Below are 24,645 nucleotides of genomic sequence, written 5' to 3' on the forward strand. Positions count from 1 at the left end.
CTAAAATCAACGATTTATAGGAAAAGAAAAAAAAAATATGGTGGTTTAAAATTCCAGGTTTAAAATTAAGGTACTTTACAAAAATGCCTTTAATTGAAAATTTAGTTGTACAAAAAATTGTAAAAATGATTGTTTGTCTATTATTTTCCTTTTTAATTATATATGTGATTAATTGGTTACCCGTAAAAATGCATATAAAGCACAAATAATGCCATAAGTATAAAGAATATATATATATATATATATATTTTTTTTTTTTTTGATAATAAAAACTTTTATTAATGAAAAGATTACAGATATTTATCAAACCTTATATAAGGTTTGAGAAAGAAAATTTGGAATACAATTCTCCCAAATCCATAATCTACCACATTCTATGCATTCCTAGCAAGTTTATGAGTTGCCATATTACCCTCTCTACAGACATGAGTAAAAGAGCATGTACTAAAACAACTCTTTAATCGTTTCACTTCTACAAATAACACCCCTAAAGCTGAATCAAACATATTTTCTTTCTGTAAAGCCTCAATAACTAACAAAGAGTCAGATTCAACTTGCAAATTGGGAACACCCCTGCTGGCACAAAACTAAATGCCCCTGAACACTGCCAATAACTCAATAGCTTCAGGATTTTCAACATCAAACTCTGCCCTACTAGCTGCCACTACCAACTCTCCCTTTGCATCTCGCAAAAGAAAACCAACCCCCGCTCTTCGTAAATCAGTAAACATGGCCCCATCAGTATTTAGCTTTAGAACATCCAAAGGAGGAGGCTTCCATTTGAGATGTTGCTTCAGCTGACTAGAGCAAATCCCTCTAATCTCTTTATGATTCTTCAGAATATTCAGTACAAAACCAACAACCTGTTTTGGATTTATCACAACCTTATCATAAGCCATCTTGTTCCTCCTGTACCAGAGCCCCCAAGCTATTGAAAAAAATAGAGCCAACATATCTTTGTCTTTCCTTTGACATATATGCAGAGCCAAATCAACCACCTTTCTATCTGCATGAAATCCTAAACTGGGCAGCAATTGGTGCCATAACGCTTGAATACACTTGCAACTAATCACTGCATGATTAAGATCTTCCAGAGGGTGAAAACAAACATCACAATGTACCTCAGTAACAACCTGCTTCTTCATGAGATTCTCGTTTGTCGGGAGTCCATCTTTACAAGCACGCCAAGCAAAGATTTTAATTTTATTCGGCACTGCCATTTTCCATAAAGCCTTCCATAGACCCTGCTGACCTTGCATATTAGATGACTCAGCTTGCACACCCCTCATTTTATCAACAATAAAATGATAACAGGTCTTTATCGAGAACTGTCCATTTCGCTCATGTTCCCAAATCCATCGATCTGCCACTGTCCCTGGACCAAGCACAATTTTTAACAAATCTATAATTACATTTGGATTGAAGAGAGATCTAATTTTGTCCATGTCCCACCATCCAATTAACTCATCAACCAAACAAGCCACTACATCATTTCTGTTTGTCTCAAAAACTGCAAACCCCTCCTGCTCTAAAGCACGATGCCCTGGGATCCATTTCTCAGTCCACAAAAGTGCTGTTTCCCCATTCCCGATCCTCCATCTACACCCCTCTCTCAACCACTTCTTAGCCTCCCAAATGCTTCTCCACGTATAAGAAGGGTTAGGACCCAAGCCTTGCTTAGCAAGTAAAGCAGGATTAAAAATTCTAAGGTCCTTAAAACCCAAATCCCCTTTTGATTTCCTCTCACACATGCGACGCCAACTCAGCCAATGAATTCTTCGTTCCTCTTTTTTCTGACCCCACCAGAATTTAGCCATAAGCCCCTCCAACTCAGTACACAAACTAATAGGGAGAAGGAAACAACTCATACTATAAGTTGGAATAGAAAGTGCTACCGCTTTCAAAAGAACTTCCTTATCCCCTTGAGAAAGTAATTTCTCTTTCCAGCTTTGAAGCTTCTGCCAAACCCTCGCTTTTATAGATTGAAAGGCTCTACTCTTGGACCGTCCCACCAAAGGGGGTAATCTGAGATACTTCTCATACTGAAAAATCTCCCCATTTCCACATAAGAGGCCAATCTCTTCCCGAACACCCCTGTCCACATTGTTACTAAAGACCATCGCAGTCTTTTCTTTGTTAATTTTCTGACCAGACACACTCTCATAGATTGCCAGCAAGGATTGTAATCTCCGATTCTCCTCCACATCTGCTCGACAAAACACCACACTATCATCTGCAAAAAGCAAATGGTTGATATGTGGAGCTCCTTTACAAATCTGAATACTAGAAATTTTCTTCCTAATTCCAGCTTCCTTCAACAAAGCTATCAAACCCTCAGTACATAGAAGAAAAAGATAAGGGGACAAAGGGTCCCTTTGTCTCAAACCCCTAGTTGGTTTAATAGACCCTTTAGACTCCCCATTGATCAACACAGAAAAGGAAACTGAAGAAACACAGAACATAATCATCTCAATAAAGGTCCTGTCGAAACCCATAACTGTCATAACAGTCCTAATGAAACCCCACTCAACGCGATCGTACGCCTTACTCATATCCAATTTTATAGACATATATCCTTTCTTCCCCTTAGTTTTGTGGTTTAAATAATGTACTAACTCGTAGGCAATAAGCACATTATCAGTAATTAATCTTCCCGGGACAAAAGCACTTTGGCTTTCCTCAATAACAGAAGGTAACACGAATTTCAGTCTATTGGAAACAACTTTAGCAATCAGCTTATAAGCCACGTTACATAAACTAATAGGCCTGTAATCATCAACTTTTTCTGGGAATTTCTTCTTAGGAATAAGGATGATATTTGTATGATTAAGGGTAGAGGGAAATGAACCTGAATTCAAAGCAGTCAACACTGCTTTAGTGACAGAAATACCAACCACGTCCCAATATTTTTGATAGAACATAGGTGACATCCCATCCGGACCAGGGGCTTTGCTAGGATGCATTTGTGCCAAAGATGCAGTAACTTCCGCTTCAGTGTATGGTTGAGCAAGGCCTTTATTCATAGATGATGTCACTTTACCAGCAAGAGAACAAAGAAAATCAGTAGACCCCACCGGATTTGAACTGGTAAAAAGTTCCTCAAAGTAATCCAGAATAATCTTGTCCCTCTGCTCTCCAACCTGCCATATCCCACAACTATCTTTAATCTTTACCAAAGAATTCTTTTGGCCGTCTCTGAGAGGCCTTCATATGGAAATATCTAGAATTTTGGTCACCCTCTTTAACCAGAGCACCTTTGATCTTTGCTTCCACAACAATTCATCCCTCTCCAACCATTTTTGATCATCCACTCGGGCTTTTTGAAGAAGCTCTATATTATCCCCCAAAGAATCAAGAGCATTAACCTTTTCCATATGTTTCCTGGCAAATGAAAGATTCAACTGCACATTGCCAAAACAATTTTTGTTCCATAGGTGCAACTGCTGCCCACTTTCTTTTATCATGTCCATTACATCCCCCATATTATGACCTGTCCCACCCCTCCTCCAAACTCGTCTAATAATGTCCTCACAAGCCTTCTCACCTACCCACATGGCTTCAAATTTAAACTGTTTTTTTGGTTTGGTGAAACTCCCAACCCCCTCAACATTAGCCCATATTGGGACATGATTCGAATATGCAGCTAAACCATGTATAACAACAGCAGAGGGAAATCTGTTCAACCAGTGCAAATTACCCAACACTCTATCCAATCTCTCATAAACACAATTAGACCCCCCCTGTGGTTACTCCAAGTAAACTTTTGCCCTCTAAACCCCAAATCTTTCAAAGCACAATCATCCACCACCTCCCAAAAAGCTGAAATTTGCTAGTCAGGCCTAGGATTTCCTCCCCATTTCTCATGAGGGTGCAATAACTCATTAAAGTCACCCAAAACAAGCCACGGTTCATCATGCTTCCAACAAAGGGTTCTCATTAAACTCCAGGTTTTGAATCGTTCAGTAACCACTGGGCAACCATAAATTCCAGTAAGAAACCATACCCCTTTCGCAGGATCATCCTCAATAGCAGCATCAATATGATAGTGGGAATAACTCAAAATAGATAAAGAAACATCCCTTCCCCAAAGTAAAGCAATTCCCCCTTTCCGACCAACACCATCAACAGTCGAACAACTGGAAAAACCCAAACGAAATTTACATACCTCAAATTCACGAGCAGTTAATCTTGTTTCCTGTAAAAACAAGATCTCGGGAGCTTCCCTCTTTACTCAATCGCAGAGGGCTTGAATGCCTCGTGGGTTCCCAAGCCCACGAGCATTCCAACTCAGGGCCTTCATTGGTCCCGGCAGGGCTGTTCAACAGCCTCCACCGATCGCAAAATGTTAGAACCATGGCTAACCACCTCAACCCCACTCTTCACTTGTTTAGCTGCAATACCCTCACTATCGAAAACCCCCTTCCTTTTTTTGCTTCTGGAACGATATAAACTGGGAGAAGAACTTGCTTTTTCAATTGTCGTGTCATGCGAGGACGATAACCTCTTCCACTTTTGGCTAACAGGCCTATTAGAATGCTGGTGCAAGACACGACCCATACTATCAACATGGCCTGCTTTTACTGGACACGCTACAAGCCCACTGAAGTCCAGCCCCGTCTCCGTAGGCCCATTAGAAGGCCCTGGTGCAGACACGTGAACTGCAACAGAAAGTTGTTGGGTTTGCTTTTCAGTACCTGCAAATTCGGTTCCTAATTGCCCCTTCTGAATAACTTTCGCCACAGTCCCAGAAACTTTGGTCCCCTGCTGTAACTGCTACCCACAACCAACTAAGCCACTTTCTTCACTTCGCCTCCCCAACTCCTATCCACCTAAAACTGCCTCCGCCTTATTCGTTGTGTCTGTGATCACAGAGTCAACTGATTCTTTTGGAGAATGCTCTGTAATTACCGTGCAACATCTAGGGCTCCTAGCGGGGGCGGGTGACGGGGAGGGCCCAACCCTACCCCGCATTTCCCCCGCCCTGCCCCCGCCCCCATTTATATATATATATTATATACATATATATAAACATAAATATATATTTATATTTTACAAATTGTGTATATATAAATATATATTACAATTTGTTAGACTTGTTCACAAAATATGCATTAGCAAATTTAAAAACTACATAGTTTAAAAATTAATACACTACAATTTATATAAAATATGTACTAGCAAATTTAAAAATTACATAGTTTTTAAATTATAGTCATATTTACAAAATTTAAATCTATAATTTGGATTTAAAATGTATTTTTAATTACTTTTACACTTATAAATAATTTTTAAATAAAATAAATATAGTATTTCTTTTAAGTGAAAAGAGGCGGGGCGGATTGAGAATCTGCCCCATACCCTGCCCTCGCATCCCGGGGGCGGGGGTGAAAACCCCACCCCCCGCCCCGCATGGGGCGGGGAAGGGGGTAGGGTGCGGGGAAGGGGTGCCCCCGCCCCTTAGGATAGAGCGATGAAAAATGCAATCGCTATTGTTTTTCTAAAAAGTCGATATAGATTTTGCTTATGGCATATACTGAAGCAAGTCTCCGAGAAGTTTAACTCCTATGGATTCTACAAAAATGGGATGCAAAATTACCTGATGAAATATGTATATGACACCCAAAGTGTTGAAGAGTTTGAGGAATGTTGGGATCAATTAATTACCACTTACAACTTGCATGAGAATGCGTGGTTGCAAAATTTATACGTTGAGCGTGAACATTGGTGTCGACATTCTTAAAAAAATTTTTTTGGGCTGGAATGAGTACAACGCAGCGAAACGAGAGCATGAATACCTTTTTTGACAGCAATGTTCATGCTAAGATAAACTTGAAAGAGTTTGTCGATCAGTTTGAGAATGCGTTGAAAAAAAAATTGAGAATGAAAATGTCACGGACTTCCACACACCTTGTCTTTGGTTTTAGAATTTTTGTTTTTAAATGAAAGTTTAAAATATTAATTTAAAATATTATTATTATTATTTTGAGATTTGAAAAAGTTGAATTGAGATGTAAAATAATTGAATTATTTATTATATTTTGTGTGAAAATTTGAAAAAATTGTAATAATGAGATGAGAAATCTCATCTTATCTTTGCCCCCAAACCTGCCCGATCACAATTCTCTGCATATCTAGACCTCCGAGTGAGAAGAGGTTTCAATATTTGTATATGAATGCTAAATTCAAGGAAGTCTAGCAGCAAGTTACTGGCATCATCGATATGGATCTAGAGTTACTTAAGTGTGATGGTGTCGTAAAGACCTATCTAGTAGATGATGATGTTCGTTTGGAAGAGTTCACTAAGGTGGTTAAACATTATGTGGAATTTAGTGAGGAAGATGCATCTGCAAAATGTTTTTGTGGTTTATTTGAGATGAAAGAGATATTGTGTAGGCACATTTTGGCTGTATTCAAATGTAACGGGATTAAATGTTTGCCAGATAGGTACATTTTAGATCGATGGAGGAAGGACATCAAAAGGAGATACACATTAATCCACATCAGTTATGACGGAGAGGATCTGCGAGCAGATTGTAATAGATATTCAAGTCTGTTGAATATCTGTTATCAGATGATCACTTATGCAGCGGGTTCGAAAGAGCATACTGAGGATGCAATTACTAAGTTATTTACAATGATTGACTTGTATCGTGCCAACCAAGAACCCCCATCGATGATTCAAACAGGTTCCAATATTAGTTGTACGACAAATGACACAATTGCAGTTGGTATTTCTAAGCAAGTACCCAGTCCACATGTTGTATGAGGGAAAGACAGACTCCCATCTCTGAGGAGAGCATTCATGATGGAGACAGACATGTGAAAAGCTAAAGTGAAGACAAAAAAGGCACCAGGAAAGGGGCATCGTAAAGAGGTGCAAATATTTAATGACATTTTTATTTATATTTTATTACAGCAAATATGACTAATGTATTTTGTTATTTATTACTTGATTAATAGCGTGATGGAGGAGATACACCAGTCATGAGTACTTGCAGGAATTTATTTGGTACTCCAGAGATAGATATGACAAATGTTGATGACGTGCAAGTATATTAATGATTTATATTTGAATTACAATATTCTAGACTTTTTTGACAAATATGTATCACCAGTCTGTTCCAGACATGAATATGTATCACTAGACTATTCCAAACATTAGTGGAACCGTGCTTCAAGAAACAGTAATTGCAAGTCAAGAAAGTATAAGTTCTTAATATTCAGATTGTACTAACGATATCACATTAATATTTGAATATTATTCATTACAGATGCAATTTGGGTTGGATGGATTACAATCGGTGCAACCTGATGAGGATTGGATCACAACTGATGAAATGAGATGTTTTAATTTTAATATTCATATACATTTTGTGTATTGAATGTAATTCATGGAAAGAGTGATGAAGATGCCTTTTTTGGGCTATGTATTGGAATGTAAGTAATGGAATGTATTGGAACTGTGTATTGGAATATATTGGAACGGTGTATTGGAATGTGAGTGTAATTTGATGGCTGTATGTAGGTGGTGTGGGACTAAATAAATTATTATTTGATGGCTATTATTTGATGGCTGTTAGTTGTAAAATAATTTTTAGGTGTATATGTTTCTCACGTGGTTCCAGGTGCAGGAATCTGGCCAAATTTTGAAAGCTTTAATGATGAAGGGCTTAGCTCACCACCTAGAAAATGGAAGGGTATACGTCATGGTGCCAACTTAAAATGATACTAATGTCACTCTGATGCCATGACAAGTTTTAATCAGCCACTATCTCATCAAACTCACTCTGATACTAATGTCTAAAATATTAGAACTTAAGACAACATAAAATGGAATCATGTCCACAGCTGCAGGAAGGAAGATAGCAAGCGCAAGCTATTATGGGCTAGCGAATGGAACTGCTATGGACATAATCTCTGTGACAACTCAACAAACATCAAATTACAAATTTAAGCAATCCCATTACTGACTAGTTAGATTAAAGAACATGAAAAAGTTAAACTAATCATTCATTTATACAAAACTCAATCCCAAATAACTTCAGAAACTTAAGCTAAGTACAAATTCCACAAAATTCGTTGGTGAACTTTGGTAAGCACCAACTAAATTAGTCTAATAAGCCTACAAATTTGACAACATATACCAAGTTACAAAATCACCTACATACTACTACATAACATGATATAACAATTACAAAAGTCCAATAAAGCCGGAGTAATATGCGTGAACGCAATATTTCAACTTCTTATTCTAGAAGCCCCAACTCTCTCTTCTCGATCTTATCCGCTCTCTTACAAAACTCAATCTCCCTCTTCTTGATGTCGTCGAGTTTCTTCTCAAGCTCTCTTTGGCTCCTTAATAGTTCATTGTATCTTTCTCGAAGTTGCAGTTCATAGTCGTGATTACTATCAACCCACTTGAAAAACTTGCAGTATGGTAATCCCTAATCATTTTTAACATATATAAAAAATGTTAGATGTAAATAATATTAATCGTCATATTAAGCATTTTACACTACAAATTATGTAGTTACCTTTGTGTTGTACTTTGGACAACCTAAGAAAAGTCGTCTTGGATTTCTGTCAATATTTGAGTATCTCGGTGTGGCTTCAACCTCACAGAAGCAGAATGGTTGAAGGAAAGTACGTTCAGCAAAGGATGAAGAAGTCATTGATGATGATGATGATAACATCTGGACGAAGGCAACATAAATATTCAAGTTTGCAGTGTAACCAATTGATTTGACAAGTAAAGGGAAAAAAAACAAGTTTGGATTCATTAAACTTGATTGATGCTAAACGGAAACAAGTTCTAAATATCCTAGGGAAAAACAAGTTCTAATTCATTAAACTGAATTGATGCTAAACTAAAACATGTTCTAATTCATAATACTTCAATTACTTGTAATAAGTTCTAATTCATTACTTGTAACATTGTAAAAATTGATGTAATATTACTTGTATTTTTTTAAAAACAAAGAACAATTACTTGTAACATTAAACTGATGTAACATTACTTGTGTTTTTTGATTCCTTGCTATTATGCATTTGTCTTCTAAACTGATGTTGGCTGAATATAGTAAGTGTTAACCAGTGAAAATTTATGATGTTGGCTCAAGTGAAGACCAATTTTCTTCAGCCAACATCAGTTTTCTTCAGCCTTTCACTAGCATATATGGATTAGTTATCGACAACAAAAAGCCATCAATATCACTACAAATCTAATTCAAATCTATGCTGAAAAGTAAAACAATCCATCAAAAATCATCGGCTATAATTGATATATAAAATCTATGTTGGAAGAAAAGACAATTTATATAAGCTAAAAAAAGACATTTTATTATTTTGTTTTCATGGAGAGGAAGGTGGTTATCTGAAGTTTTAGTGTTATTGTAATACTAGATTTGTGACCTGAATTGTTAGAACTGAAAAAGCTCCTATCTTACAAACCTATCTGGCAATTTTTGCAACAGAAGTATTTTGTTTGGTGGCCAGGAAAATGTAAAATTATGTTTACCACATATGACATAAATATACAAACATCCACACTAGTGGGTAAAGAAAATATTTGGCTCAAGTGAAGACCAATTTTCTTCAGCCAACATCAGTGTTTTTCAACCTTTCACAAGCATATATGGATTGGTTATTGAGAACAAAAGAGTGAAACGAATTAGGTCTGTGAGGGGAAAGGGTGAAACGGATGGGAAGGGAGGGGGGAAGAAATTGAAAGAGGAAACGAAAGAGTTAGGGTACGTTTGAGTGTTGAAAAGTGTTGAGAAGTGTTGAGAATGTTTGTGAATAGTTATGAGTAGAGATTGGAGTGAGTTTGTGGGTCCCATTGAGAGTATTTTGAGTTGTTTGGATGTGTGAAATATGTTGAGTTGTTGACTTTTGAGTAGGTAGTTGAAAAATGTGTGGGTTCCATAAATATTATAGTGATTTGATTTTTAATAATAAATATTAGAATGATTTTATTATATTGATTTTTTAATATTAATAAATATTGTAGTGATTTTATTTTACTTTTATATATAATAATGATAAATATTATAATAATTTTATTTTTAATTTATATATAATAGTGATAAATATTATTATGATTTTATTTTTAATTTATATATAATAGTGATAAATATTATAGTATTTTATTTTTTATTTATATATAATAGTGATTTTATTTTTATTTATATATTTTAGTGTTTTTATTTTTTATTTATATATAATAGAGATAAATATTATAATGATTTTATTTTTTATTTATATTTAATAGTGATAAATATTATAGTAATTTTATTTTTTATTTTTTATATATTATAGTGATTTTATTTTTATTTATATATAATAGTGATTTTATTTTTTATTTATATATAATAGTGATAAATATTTTTTATTTATATATTATAGTTATTTTATTATAGTGATTTTATTTTTTATTTATATATTATAGTGATTTTATTTTTTATTTATATTTTATAATGATTTTATTTTTTTATTTATATTTAATAGTGCTAAATATTATAATGATTTTATTTTTTATTTATATATTATAGTGATTTTATTTTTTATTTATATATTATAATGATTTTATTTTTTATTTATATATTATAGTGATTTTATTTTTTATTCATTTATTATAATGATTTTATTTTTTATTTATATTTAATAGTTATAAATATTATAGTGATTTTATTTTTTATTTATATATTATAGTGATTTTATTTTATTTATATTTAATAGTGATAAATATTATAGTAGTTTTATTTTTTATTTATATATAATATTGATAAGTATTATAGAATGTTTGTGAATAGTTATGAGTAAAGATTGAAGTGGGTTTGTGGGTCCTATTGAGAGTATTTTAAATTGTTTGGCATGTGAAATACTTTCAAAAGTATGAGAATACTTGAAAAGTATTGAGAATACTTGGTTACCTAATCACAACCTAAGACAAGAAAAACACAATCAATAATAAGACAACGTCAACCACCATCGATGAAAGTATTTAAGCGAGAACAATGACATGTATACACTGTTATGCATCTGTGAAACTTCAGCTTGCATTTTCTTTTATTTTTTACTTTTTTTCAAATATTTTTTTAGACTCTTCAAATATTTATTTTTTTAAAAATAAAATAATAAAAATATTTACTTAATCATTAAATAAAAAAATTAAAAGCAAATCGAATCCTCGGACATATCTGTAACTACAACATTTTCAAAATGATGACATTGATTAGGTTGTCAACTAGCAGTTGGCTAAAATTGACCTTATTGTCATTATTATATTGTGACAACGACACTCTTGGCCCTTGGGTTAATGGATACTACTGTACATTTGGCCAGGAACGTACATCACGTGGACGGTCTAAAGTTAATGAATATATTCTATAATGAATCTTTTGACTAAACTGCCCTGTATATACATAATGAACGGCATGCAGAAAATGCGCTCTAGTTGAACTTTTTTATCGATAAAATAGATCATTATTTTTAAATTTTTTATCTATTAATTTATAATAAGTTCTATATTTACAATATGTAAAATGCGAACGGACGTAGATATATGTAATTATATGCATGCCTGTCACGCAAGCTTTCATCTGGGTTAACTTCATTTGATGGGTTGCTGTCTAGGCAGCCAATTTTAACTTGGATTCCTTTAACTTTACACGTGGGTGGCATGCGTGGCGCCAATTTTTCTTTTAACTTTAAGAATTTCCACTTAAATCATAAAAGTTATTTCCACGTAGCTGCTTGATTTCTCAAAATTATATATATATATATATATATATCAATATATATAAAGAATCTATGAAACAAAATTTTCTTATTTTAACAGAAATTTTTTGTTTTAACAGAATATACTGGTTTTTATTAACTTTCCATCCGTTTGTAATAATTACAGAACACAGAGATACAATTGTATTTTTATTTACATTTTATTTATGGTTACTTTTATGATTTCTATTAGTTTCTATTCCACTATTAATATATTTAAATATGCTAATAAAACAAATTTATTATAATAATAATCATGGATTCAATTTCAAATTTAAAAACATATTATAATAGAAAAACATATTCATGTAGATTTTTCTTTTCGTATTCATTATAATAGGAAAGTATTATAATAATTTATAAATAATCTATCTTTCAATAATTTTTAATATATATATTAATAATAAAATAATAAGATATATACATTATTTTTATTTTAATAAAATATATTAATACTTTGAGCTCTACATACGTGCCGTAACATCTTATCAATATATATATAAACATGCATGACAAGCGTCCAAGACTCCAAGTACTCCATCAGTACCTCTCAATCACGACTAGAATTATTTGAAAGCTGCGTCGCCTTGGATCAAGTTTGCGGCTAGCCAGCCTCACAGTAGTACTCGAAGATGACAGGCTAATAATTAACACCATGAATCGATGGCGTACGCTTAATAATTTAGTTGTTTCCGTCACCGCGTGCGTCACAGTACGTATTTATGTTACTCCAACGTCGGTCCAACCTAGCTAGCTGCACCAATTCATTATGTACACGATATATATATATACACACACATCATGATATTATTAGTGCCGATATTTACTGTCAACCATTGGGCCATATTTACATTTTTTAGGGCACACAAGTTTATCTTTTGCTCTATTGAACTATATGGGCGGAAAAACACGTAGGTTCAAATGGGCTATAATCAAGTCAAACCGATTATCAGAATACCGAATCGGTCAAAAGTAGTAGAAATATATCGAAATAGACGTCGGCCGGTTAGGTTCCAGTTTGAACCTAGTTCAAACCACTAAATCAACCGATTATATATATATATATATATATTTTAAATTATACCTATATAAAACAATGTCATTTCACTTAATTGAGTAAAATAATGTCGTTTTAGGTCTACAATTTGTGAAAAAAAAAATCTAAATGAAATGGCGAACGGGGCCGTTTCGACCTAGGGTTTAAACACCCCCACCCCTCCCTCTTCTTCTAGACTTCGACTCCTCAGTTCCCTATCCTCAAACTCCATCAGCGATCCCTCTCCCCTTCCAAACTTCCAGCAACAGTGCAATGCAAGCAGCAGCAGCGATGTAGAGACTAGAATTTTACCCCCTCCGTGACTCCATTGAGTCCATCCCCCTTAGCCCGTCAGTCGTTCCCCTACCTCCGTCCCTCACCCGTTAAAAAAAAATCCCATTGTGTGTTGAATAACCCCCCCCCCCCCCGGCACGCCCACGATCACCGTCACACGCCCATCTTGAGGTGGGATTTTGTTTTCACTCGACTTACTTCAATATTCTCACGCCGGTCTTGAGAGTTGAGACAAAGCCTTTTTTTTTTTTCTTTTTTCTTTTATTTTAATTTTTAATGTATTCGGTTTTTAATTTTCAAAATTCCCATGCCTATAGTCACTGCATGGGCGGTGAGGGGTAGCCCGCCTGCCCATGTGGGGGTGGGGTAGCAAGGGGCGGGCCACCGCTGTCCACCCCTGGTTTGGGCGGGATCGCAAAATTCGCGACTGTGAATATGTTTTTCGTCTTTGGATAATTGTATTTTTTTTATTTTTGGGTAATAGTTGCCTCCAAAACCTAAAAGCATCCTTATTGCTTTGGTCAAATAAATCTTTAAAATTTAGTCAATATCACACTTTTTTACATTTTTCTATTTCATTTAAATTCAATCTCTACATTAGATTATACATTTACTTTCTATATAATAATAAAATATTATTAATTTAATAGTTTTTTTTAATTTATTTTTATCACATTTTGAAGCTCTACCAATTAAATATTAATAATAATTATATTCTAATTAGATTAATATTTAAAAATCATATTTTCAAAAGTCATTTAATACTAATAACAAAAAATATTTGATTAAACTTATATAAAATTTTATCTAAATTTCTTAATTACAAACCAAATAGTATTTTTGCTTAAAGTGAGAAACTAATATTTTAATATTTTCTTGGAAAGAGAAATTCGTATTTTAATATTTGGTGAATCAATTGTAATTCTCTATCTTTATCAACCACTATAACCAAAATCTAAATTATTTTAGATTTGTCTAATTCAATGTGGGATGTTTTTTACTTCAATTACATAAATTTTAACCAACCTTCTCATTTGGCCAAGCCAATGAGGATGCTCTAACAAAAGAAAAAGTCCGCTCATGTTTGTTTGTGTGTTCCAAACTCTCCCTTCAAAGTTCGAAGATTCCACACTCTCCCACGAAGTTCACTTCCCCCATCCCAAATAATAGAAAACTCAATATATCATATTATTAAATCAGAGAAACAAATATGTCCACCATTTTGACGCTAAATTCTCCTAAATAAATACCATATTATTAGTTCCTTCTACCTCAAAAAATAATTTAGTCACAAAAATATTTTATAAAATAAACTCATAAATTGATGTGACTTGATATGATATGTCAGATTTTAAAATTATTTTTATACTTTTATTGTAAATAAGATCTAATGTATCACATAAAGTCAAATCAATTTGTGAACTTATTTTTATGAAATCTCTTTATAGTTGTATCACTTCTCCTTCTACCATGAGTAGCATTTTTAGAATTCTAGTCATTAGACCCTCCGGCATGGTGAATGCTTGGGTGGTCAAATCTTAAATGTTTTGTTAAAAAAAAATGGTCATTATTTTAAAAACCAAAAAATATATATAAAGGATGATAATAAAAATATGATCGTGATTGTATTTTTATTATGATCTCAAGGTGCAAGTCGAAACACATTATCCCATGCATCTTAGAAAAAAAAAAGGATTCGTTTTGATAAAACGACACACAGACATATATATACATAGGGAGAGAGCACTTGCGTCGTCCTTCTCTTCAAATAGCAAAATTCCTGATATAGCATCACATTGCATCGTGAATAAGAGTGGCGCAAGATTGACATTAGGCTGCAAGCAAGGGTTATTGATAAATAATAGCTGGTTTTGAGAAAAATATGAAGTTCATGGAAGTGGGGCTCCTTTTTAGTTTCTCATTAATTCATTGCCTTTCAGTGAAAGGAAGCGTGGCATTTGAATATGGCTAGAGATACATAGAACATTGGCTCGCTCCCTGATCTTCCGGTTGATCTCTAGTCCCCATTTATATTTGCAATATGCATTATGATACATTTCACTGTTCACCTTATTGCTACCAAGCCCGAGAAAAATGGTTGGATAAGAAATTACTGGTAGATTCAATTCAATTTTGTTGACAGATTATGAGACCAGTATTCCGAGACAACTGCCCAAAAAGTGAACCTTCTCTCTTCATTAGTTTCGTTGGCTCATCAAACTCCACTAGTTTCCCTGAAATAGAATGGAACGATTTCTTTCAAAAATCTTCAACACTTGATAATTCACTGCACATCTCTATCAACTTTTTCATAATTCTATGATGTCGTTTGTCTAGTTACGTGGACATTAGTATCACCTCCTTAATTTTCTACACCAGCTGTTGGATCCAAGAATTTGAGACATACTAATCTTTTACCACAATGGTCATACAAGCTGATATGATTGTCCTATGTGGTAGTGCATGTCAACAAATAAACTGAAATGGGTCTTATATATGTTAGCTTTAAAAAATAAAATAATAATTTAAAACAAAACTTGGGTGTTCGGCCACCCCCGTCAGTACATTTGTGGCAGACCACTTCTTTTGGGGTTGAGGACCAACCGCCCTAGGGGGGGTGGATAGATCCACACCCTGTGACCACAAATTGTCGTAGCAGCCCTAGGTGGCAATCCTATGTGGCACTGCATGCCACGCAATGACCTGACATGGCACCCATTTTCCCATGTTTTTTCTTATTTTTAGTTTTGTGGCTTAACATTATTTTTTATTTTTTGAAACTAACATGGCACCCATATCACGTCATTGCGTGGCATGGCAGTGCCACATAGAACTACCACACCAATTTGTAAGGCCCTTTCAAGTTAAATACAGGATTTACCATTAGAAACATAGTTGTCATACACTAATCACTATCAAGGGGACAACACCCCCATCCCCCACCCCTAAAAGAAAAACGAGTAATACTACATGCAGTCATGAAATATGCAAGTGCCACACATTCATCGCTTTGAAAAAAAATAATTAATGTATGAGAGTTAAACGATGATGCTGCCTAGGAAATATTCAATGGATGAGGGTTAGGGTAATTAATATAACTCACCATCACTGATGGAAAGAACCATTCCGCAATCCATCACTGTTGGTATCCTATGGGCCACCGTAATCACTGTACAATCAGCAAATTCAGTCCGAATTGTCTTCTGCAGAATCATGTTTGCTGCATTGTCAATTGATGCAGTTGCCTCATCAAGCACTAATATCCGACTTCTCCTTAACACGCCCCAAGCAGAACAATTGTCGTTGTCCTTGGCTCCAATTTGATCCATCTTCAACAATTGAAAAACAAGTTTTTTTTTTCTAAAACAAATTAGTTGTCATTGGTGAACACAACCAAATGTAGATGCAAATAGTTTACCAAAATGTCAGAGCCTTACCAACAGAGTCTAAGCCCTTTTTTTCTCCTTCACAGCCTCTTGAAACTGACATTTCTCCAAAACCTTCAAATGAAAATCACCCCTTGTTCAATATTCCCAACCCATGAGATAAACAAGCAAAACAAGAATGAGGCAAACCTAATGATAGGTACCAAAACAACCAAAGGTGTAAGAGACATGAAGAAGTACCTCCCATATTTCCTTCTCAGAATGTTGAGACAAGGGATCCAAATTATATCTCACGATACCATTGAAAAGAGTAGGATCTTGAGGAATGATTCTAAAACGTGACCGCAGATCATGAAGTCCAATCGTAGAAATGTCAATGCCATCTACTATAATCTTCCCTCCTACTGGCTCCACTAGACGAAATAGAGCACCTATGAGAGTAGTCTTTCCACTGCCGGTTCTGCTAACAATACATGTTTTCTACCCTCCTTGAAATGTGCAACTGATTCCACAAAGAACAAGAGGTGTATCGGGCCTATATCTTATATGTTTTAAGGTCAATATTCTCAATTTCTCATACTCTTGGCATGATAACCTTCTGTAATTCTAACATTAAAACCAAATAAATATTTACCTGCAAATCAAGTATCTCTAGTTTACCCAAAGAAGGCCAATTAGTTGGAGGACAACTTCCTTCTATTACTTCTGGGGCCTCATTGGGTATATGCATGTATTGGTTTACCCTTTCTACAGAAATGATGTAATTCGCAAGCGTGCACTGGTTTTGTATTGAGAAGACAAAGGAGATGTTTAATGAAAGACCATAAGGAATTGCTATTCCAATAAACCCTGCAACAAAAGTAGTTGTTATCTTAAAAAAAAATCTTCGTAACAAAAATAATTTGATACAAACATTTTGAGCTAAAAATGACTCAAAAGTGAATTTCTAAATTGAAGGATCCATAAAGTAACTGTAATTACAAGAAGATTGCTTGCTCAGACAAAAAAAAAAGAAAAAGAACACACTAGAAGAAAGCAATAATGACTACTCTTCAAGGAAAACTACTACTTACCAGAGCTAAAATTTTCAGGAGGAAGCAATACCATGCACAGTGCAGCAGATGCAAGAACAATTGCACTAATTGTTTCTAATATTTGAATCAACCACTCATTTGCAGCAAAACTATGGAAGAAAGGACTAGCATTTGTGTCTATTAGGTCAAGATGTTTTGCAAAAAACCAGTCTTCCTCCTCAAAAGCTCTTATAGTCATGGCTCCTGCTATAAACTCCGCTAGATGATTTGCTACCAAGGACTTGGTTGTGCCATTGATACGCATCAGCTCTTTTGCAAAGGAAAAATAATACCTCTGTAGATAAAGAATGGCATGATTGTTATACTAACTATTCATATAAAAGAGACTTAAGATAAGATTTCCCCAAGAACAGAAGGATGCTCCAGTTTTGAGAGCAAGGCATGTAGGCTGTTACTAGTATTCAATTGATTTAATCAGCAGAAAAAATGTCCCCTATTTTCAAGTTTTTTTGCAAAAAAGAAATAATATCCATTGCAGGAAAAGAGAGAGGACAAAATAAACACGCTAGAAGAAATGAATGGATTAGTTGGTAACACAAAAATGCTTACAAAATACAAAACTAAAAAGATTAAGTAACTGAGATTATGTTTAGATTCAAAACATTGTCTTAGATATTTCAAAACATTTTGCCTACCACACACAAAAATGAAACTATTTGGCCCCAACAAAATTCAATTTACATGGTGGCATCCTGACTTTGGCAGATTACATTGCTATTGATTTCAACTTTCAAGTGCTTACAATAAAATCATCTAAAACATCCACGCTGTAACTTTCACTACATGTATTCATCAATTACCTATGTAAATTTCAAAGGATGTTCCTTTGTTTTTATTGAGCCAGCTCATCATAGCTTGGGTACACAACTAGTTTTATTAATAGCATCACATATCACAAGTTAAGGTTTAAAGATTCCTTAAAATGTGAGTAAGAAATGTATTGCATGAGGGAAAACTTAGACCATTGAGCGTTACAAATATATGACAAGTATGTTGTTACCTGCAAGCGAATTGCTAGATAAACCATTAGTATGGAGACAAAAAGGACTTGCCATGTAACAACAACCAGTACTCCAAGATTTGCGTAAGCATTAGTGGTTGCCCCAACAGTATATGTAAAGCTGAAAGGAACATCAAGATCAATAATAGTTAGATCAGATGAGACCTGTACAATAACAAAAAGATACAACACCTTGTTACTTTCACAAATCATAATCAATCTATGAACACATTTTTTGCTTGAGATGTATACCCAACTAAGTATCCTTCCCAGAGGCGTGGAGTCATAAAAAGACATGGGTGCACGAAAAAGGGAGTTCAAAACCTATGAAAATAAAGATTTTGACGATTGAAGACCCAAATTAACTGTGGAAATCGATCGGCATAGCAAGACTAGTGTTGCGGAAAATCCAATTAGCAAGTAAACCAAGATCAACCGCAATGTGCTGACATTGAGATTTTCCACATTACCAGCCATCCAAGAGCTCTTTGATATCTGACTAATCACGAATAAAAGGTGACTGAGACTGGCCACGGAGAAGTACAAGAACCCCTTGTTCTGATTGAGATATTGTACATAAGGTTTAAATCCTGCGTCTCCTATTTCTCTTTCTTCTTACTTAATCAATTGATCACCTTTAGATCCTTTAAATTCCTTCTCTCTATATGTCCTCCTAATATCTCTGGCAGATGTTCCTCGTTCTTCGGCAACGGGAACATCAGCAAGCCTATCAGAACCAGCAGTCTCTTTGTGTGCATTGACTAACTCTTGAAATTCTTGGCTTGAGGCCAATAAATCATGATAAGGAGCTGCTTGTAGGACTTCCCCATCTGACATCAGCTGTCAACAGTATCAACGTACTTAGATTGATGTATTGACAGATTTTGACAAGAAATAATATCAATAAACAACAAATTGCATAAATAGAAAAGTGAAATTCAATAAATTATCCATGTTTAGTGACTAGTTTTTCTGATTGGTGGAAACTTAATCTAGAAAAATCAGGGATTCCATCCAATTGGAATGTATGTGCAGAGTGACCAAAAAGTTATAGTAACAAATCTTTTTTTTTTGGGCAATCAGAGTCATCAAGATGGTTTTATAGAGGTGATCCATTATATGTAGACCTCATTGTACAGTGGAGTCTGGTTCACACCGCTCGAGCAGAGTGTCTAGTCGCTCGAGCGAATAAAAGTTAGAGAGTTTCGTTCAAAGATAGCTCGACAGACCGTTCGAGCAAACGCAAGTCAAAGAGTTTGCTCGGCATTGCTTGACACACAGCTCGAGCAAAGGGAAGTCAGAGAGCTTCGTTTGAAGAGCCGCTCGACACATGGCTCGAGCGATTGCGGGAAACAGGTTCGCTTGATGCAGGCTCGACACACCGCTCGAGCGAACATCACTATTTTTGATGTTTTTAGGGTTTCCACCATTATGTATAAAAGGGATTTGTTCTTAACTTGTGACTGTTTCAACGTGAACTGTAGCCACCCTATACTATTGTATTGTGATTTCTCAAGAAATAAAAATCATCTGCATCTCCCGTGGACGTAGGTAATTTTTTGAACCATGTAAATACTATGTTGTGTGTAATTGCTTGTTTTTCCCGTGTTTGCTTTTACTTTATTGTCATCGTTTTTCACAACAATTGGTATCAAGAGCCAATGTTCGGGTCTGAGGAAAAACGATGGCTGGAGAGGAAGTGAAGGTAACAGGTATCGAGAAGTTTGATGGCACGGATTATGGATACTGGAGGATGCAAATAGAAGATTACCTCTATGGGAAGAAATTTCATCTTCCATTGTTGGGGAAGAAGCCGGAGAGCATGTGAGTTGCTGATTGGACCCTGTTGGATAGACAGGTTCTTGGGGTTATTCGGTTAACCCTGTTGAGATCCGTTCCACACAACGTCATCAAGGAGAAGACGACTGCAGATCTCATAACGGCCTTGTCAGGTATGTATGAAAAGCCGTCAGCGAATAACAAGATACATCTAATGAAAAAGTTATTTAATTTGAAGATGACAGATGGTATGTCTGTTGCACAACATCTGAATGATTTTAATACCATCACAAATCAATTTTCGTCTGTTGAAATTGAATTTGATGATGCGATATGTGCACTGATACTATTAGTATCACTGCCAAATAGTTGGGAAGCCATGAGAATGGCTGTCAGTAATTCTGTCGGTAGGTCATAGTTGAAATATAATGATATCCGTGATTTGATTTTGGTTGAAGAGGTGCGCATGAGAGATTCAGGCAAGACCTCAGGTTCGAGTTCAGCACTGAATGTTGACTCTCGGGGAATAGCACATGACATGAACTTAAACAGAGGCAGATTAAAATCAAAGAACAGGGACAAGAGCAAGTCAAGGCATGGTCAGCAGGCAACTTGCTGGAATTGTGGCAAAGCTGGCCACATAAAGAAGAATTGCAGAAATCCTAAGAAGACGGAGAAGGATAGTGCTAATGTGGTAACTGAAGAAGTACATGATGCACTATTGCTTGCAGTTCATAGTCCAGTTGATGACATCATACTTGATTCAAGGGCTTCCTTCCATACATCTTCCCTTCGGGAAATAATGCAGAACTATGTTGCAGGTGATTTTGGGAAGGTGTATCTGGCTGGTGGAGAGGCTTTGAATGTAGTAGGGATGAGAGACATTGACATTGCACTCCCTAACAAGAACAAATGGACCTTGGAGAAGGTCAGACACATTCCTAAGTTGAAGAAGAATCTCATTTCTGTTGGGTAGCTTGATGATTGTGGTCATTTAGTGGTGTTTTCAGATAGCACCTGGAAGGTCACCAAAGGGGCATTGGTACTGGCTCGGGGTAAGAAAACTGGTACACTATATGACTACTGGTTTGAATAATACTATTGCTACTACCGTTGCAGAGAGCACATCAAATTTGTGGCATTGCAGGCTTGGCTATATGAGTCAGAAAGGTATGAAAGAACTTCTATCTAGAGGCAAGCTACCAGAACTAAAGTCAGTTGATCTCAGTATGTGTGAGAGTTGCATTATGGGAAAACAAAATAAGGTCAGTTTCTTGAAGAGTGGCAGAACACTGAAGAAAGGAAAACTGGATTTTGTGCACATGATGTGTGGGGACCTTCCCCAGTGACATCCCTTGGATGTTCTCGTTACTATGTCACATTCATCGATGACTACAGCAGGAATGTATGAGTCTATTTTTTTAAGCATAAATCTAATGTATTTAATGTGCTCAAAGTTTGGAAGGCCATGGTTGAGACAGAGACAGACTTGAAGCTGAAATACTTGAGGTCTGATAATGGTGGTGAGTATATTGATGGTGGGTTCAAAGAGTATTGTGCAACTCAGGGTATCAGAATGGAGAAGACCATTCCTGGGACACCACAGCAAAATGGAGTTGCCAAACGCATGAACAGAACCATAAATGAGCGTGCTAGAAGCATGAGGCTGCACGCTGGGCAACCACTTAATTTCGGGGCAGATGCAGTTAGCATTGCAGTATACTTGATAAACAGAGGGCCATCAGTTCCATTGGATTGTGGATTGCTTGAGGAGGCTTGGAGCGGGAAAGAGGTCAAATTTTCTCATCTTAAAACTTTTGGCTGTTTTTTTTATGTTCTTATTGATCTTGATGTTTGTAGTAAACTTGGGGCTAAATCAAGGAAATGTTATTTCATTGGCTATGGAGACGAGGCATTTGGCTATCATTTCTGGGATGATCAGGGTCGGAAGATTATAAGAAGTAGGAATGTGATTTTCAATGAGAAGATTGTGTACAAGGACAAGTCTAGTACAATTGCTGAAGCATCTCCTCAGGAGTCTGAATTTGTGAGTTTGGATGACCAACCAGAGGCCACAGTGCAGTGTAGAGAAATGAGTAACGAGGAGAGTGGGTCCAGTACGCCGATTCCTATTATTCCGCATTTAGGTCCAGAGCCATCCACTCCTACAGCTGCAGTTCATAGGTCAGTTAGGACTATTCATCCTCCAAAGCGTTTCTCACCTACTTTGAATTATATTATGTTGACAGATGGTGGAGAACTGTAGAGTTACTAAGAAACCTTGCAAGATGAAAATTCTAACAAGTGGGAGTTGGCCATGAAGGATGAGATAGATTCCTTGCTAGGGAATCAGACATGGGAGTTGATAGAACTTCCATCAAGGAAGAATGCATTACATAATAAGTGGGTGTACCGAGTGAAAACTGAGCATGATGGCAGTAAGAGGTACAAGGCCAGACTTGTTGTAAAAGGCTTTCAGCAGAAACAGAGTATTGTTTACTCTAAGATCTTTTCTCCAGTGGTAAAGATCACAACCATTAGGTTAGTTTTGGCTATAGTTGCTACTGAAGATCTATTTCTTGAGCAGTTAGATGTGAAGACAGCTTTTCTTCATGGAGATCTTGAAGAAGACATCTACATGCACCAACCTGAAGGGTTTGTGGTACAGGAAAATGAAGGTTCAGTTTGCAGACTGAAGAAGAGCTTGTATGGCCTAAAACAAGCTCCTAGACAGTTGTGCAAGAAATTTGACAGCTTCATGTGCAGTGCAGGGTACATCAGATGTCAAACAGATCACTGCTGTTATGTCAGGCAGTTTGACAATTCATCCATTATTTTGTTACTATATGGGGATGACATGCTTATTGATTGGTCTAATATTGATGAGATCAATAATATGAAGAAGCAGATGTCAGAGCACTTTGCAATAAAGGATTTGGGAGCTGTAAAACAAATCATTGGCATGAGAATTGTCAGAGACAGAGTCAGAGGCACATTGAGACTCTCACAGGTTGAGTATGTGAAAAATGTACTCAGCAGGTTCAATATGAACAAGGCCAAGCTAGTTGGCACAACCTTGGGCAATCACTTCAAACTCAGCAAGGATCAGGCACAAAATTCAGAAGAGGATCTAGACTATATGAGTAAGGTTCCTTATGCCTCAGTTATTGGTTCACTTATGTATGCTATGATTTGCACTAGATCAGATATTGCCCATGCAGTAGAAGTTGTGAGTAGATACATGAGTAACCCTGGAAAACAACATTGGGAAGTATTGAAGTGGACTTTGAGGTACCTAAAAGGCTCCTCAGAAACATGCTTGTGTTTCTCAGGAGAGGGCTTAGAGGTACGGGGCTATGTTGATGCTGATTTAGCTAGAGATACTGGTAGCAAAAAAAGTACCATAAGGTTTGTTTACACTCTAGGTGGTACTGCAGTTTCATGGGGTTCCAATCTACAGAAGACAATTTCTTTGTCTACTACAAAAGTTGAATATATTGCAGTTTCAAAAGCTGCAAAGGAAATGGTTTGGATATTGGGCATTTTAGAGGAATTGGGTAAAAAGTATCAAAAGGGCACTCTCTACAGTGACAGTCAGAGTGTCATATTCCTTGCCAAGAACCCAATGTTTCATTCCAGGACTAAGCACATTTAGATAAGGTATCCCTTTATACGATCATCATTAGATGGTGGACAATTGTTACTTGAGAAAATTTATGGAAGTAAGAACCCTGCTGATATGTTGACAAAGGGTATTACACTTGAAAAATTGAAGTTGTACACAACTTCAGTTGGTCTTCTAGCATGAAGACAGGAGCAGTGAGTTGTAGAGGTGGAGGATATCATGTTTGAGGCAGAGGGCAATATTGTGGGTGTACCAGTCTCCAAGTGGGAGAATTGTTGAGTATACGGCGTCTGGTTCACACCGCTCGAGCGGAGCGTCTAGCCGCTCAAGCGAATACAAGCCAGAGAGCTTCGCTCAAAGACAGCTCGACAAACCGCTCGAGCAAAGGCAAGTCATAGAGTTCGCTTGACACACAGCTCGAGCGGAGAGAAGTCAGAGAGCTTCGCTTGAAGAACCGCTCGACACATGGCTCGAGCAATGGCGAACGGGGTTGTTTCGACCTAGGGTTTAAACACCCCCTCCCCTCCCTCTTCTTCTAGACTTCGACTTCTCAGTTCCCTATCCTCAAACTCCATCAACGATCCCTCTCCCCGTCCAAACTTCCAGCAACAGTGCAACGCAAGCAGCGGCAATGATGCAGAGGCCAGAATTTC

The 24,645-nt window shown here is 36.1% G+C and overlaps 1 protein-coding gene and 1 pseudogene across 1 annotated transcript; both read right to left on the reverse strand.

Moving 5' to 3' along the window:
• Window positions 1-587: 587 nt before the first annotated feature.
• LOC108987197 lies at window positions 588-4,281 on the reverse strand. Its single transcript, XM_018960076.1, has 4 exons — window positions 4,232-4,281; window positions 4,004-4,136; window positions 3,255-3,401; window positions 588-3,140 (listed from the first exon to the last, which is right to left on the reverse strand). Exons 1-4 carry the CDS (start codon window positions 4,279-4,281, stop codon window positions 588-590), a joined length of 2,883 nt encoding a protein of 960 aa, XP_018815621.1.
• Window positions 4,282-4,296: 15 nt separating this feature from the next.
• LOC109014181 lies at window positions 4,297-19,425 on the reverse strand (annotated as a pseudogene).
• Window positions 19,426-24,645: the final 5,220 nt, after the last annotated feature.

This window comes from Juglans regia, chromosome 16 (genome assembly GCF_001411555.2).
Source record: "Juglans regia cultivar Chandler chromosome 16, Walnut 2.0, whole genome shotgun sequence".
Taxonomy (NCBI): domain Eukaryota; kingdom Viridiplantae; phylum Streptophyta; class Magnoliopsida; order Fagales; family Juglandaceae; genus Juglans; species Juglans regia.

Coding starts and splice junctions, on each gene's coding strand:
- LOC108987197 (XM_018960076.1), bottom strand. CDS start 4,281: ATGCTCGTGGGCTTGGGAACCCACGAGGCATTCAAGCCCTCTGCGATT. Junction 4,137..4,231: donor TTCAAGCCCTCTGCGATTGA/GTAAAGAGGGAA, acceptor GGGTTTTTCCAG/TTGTTCGACTGTTGATGGTG. Junction 3,402..4,003: donor AGGATGATCCTGCGAAAGGG/GTATGGTTTCTT, acceptor GGCAATGTGCAG/TTGAATCTTTCATTTGCCAG.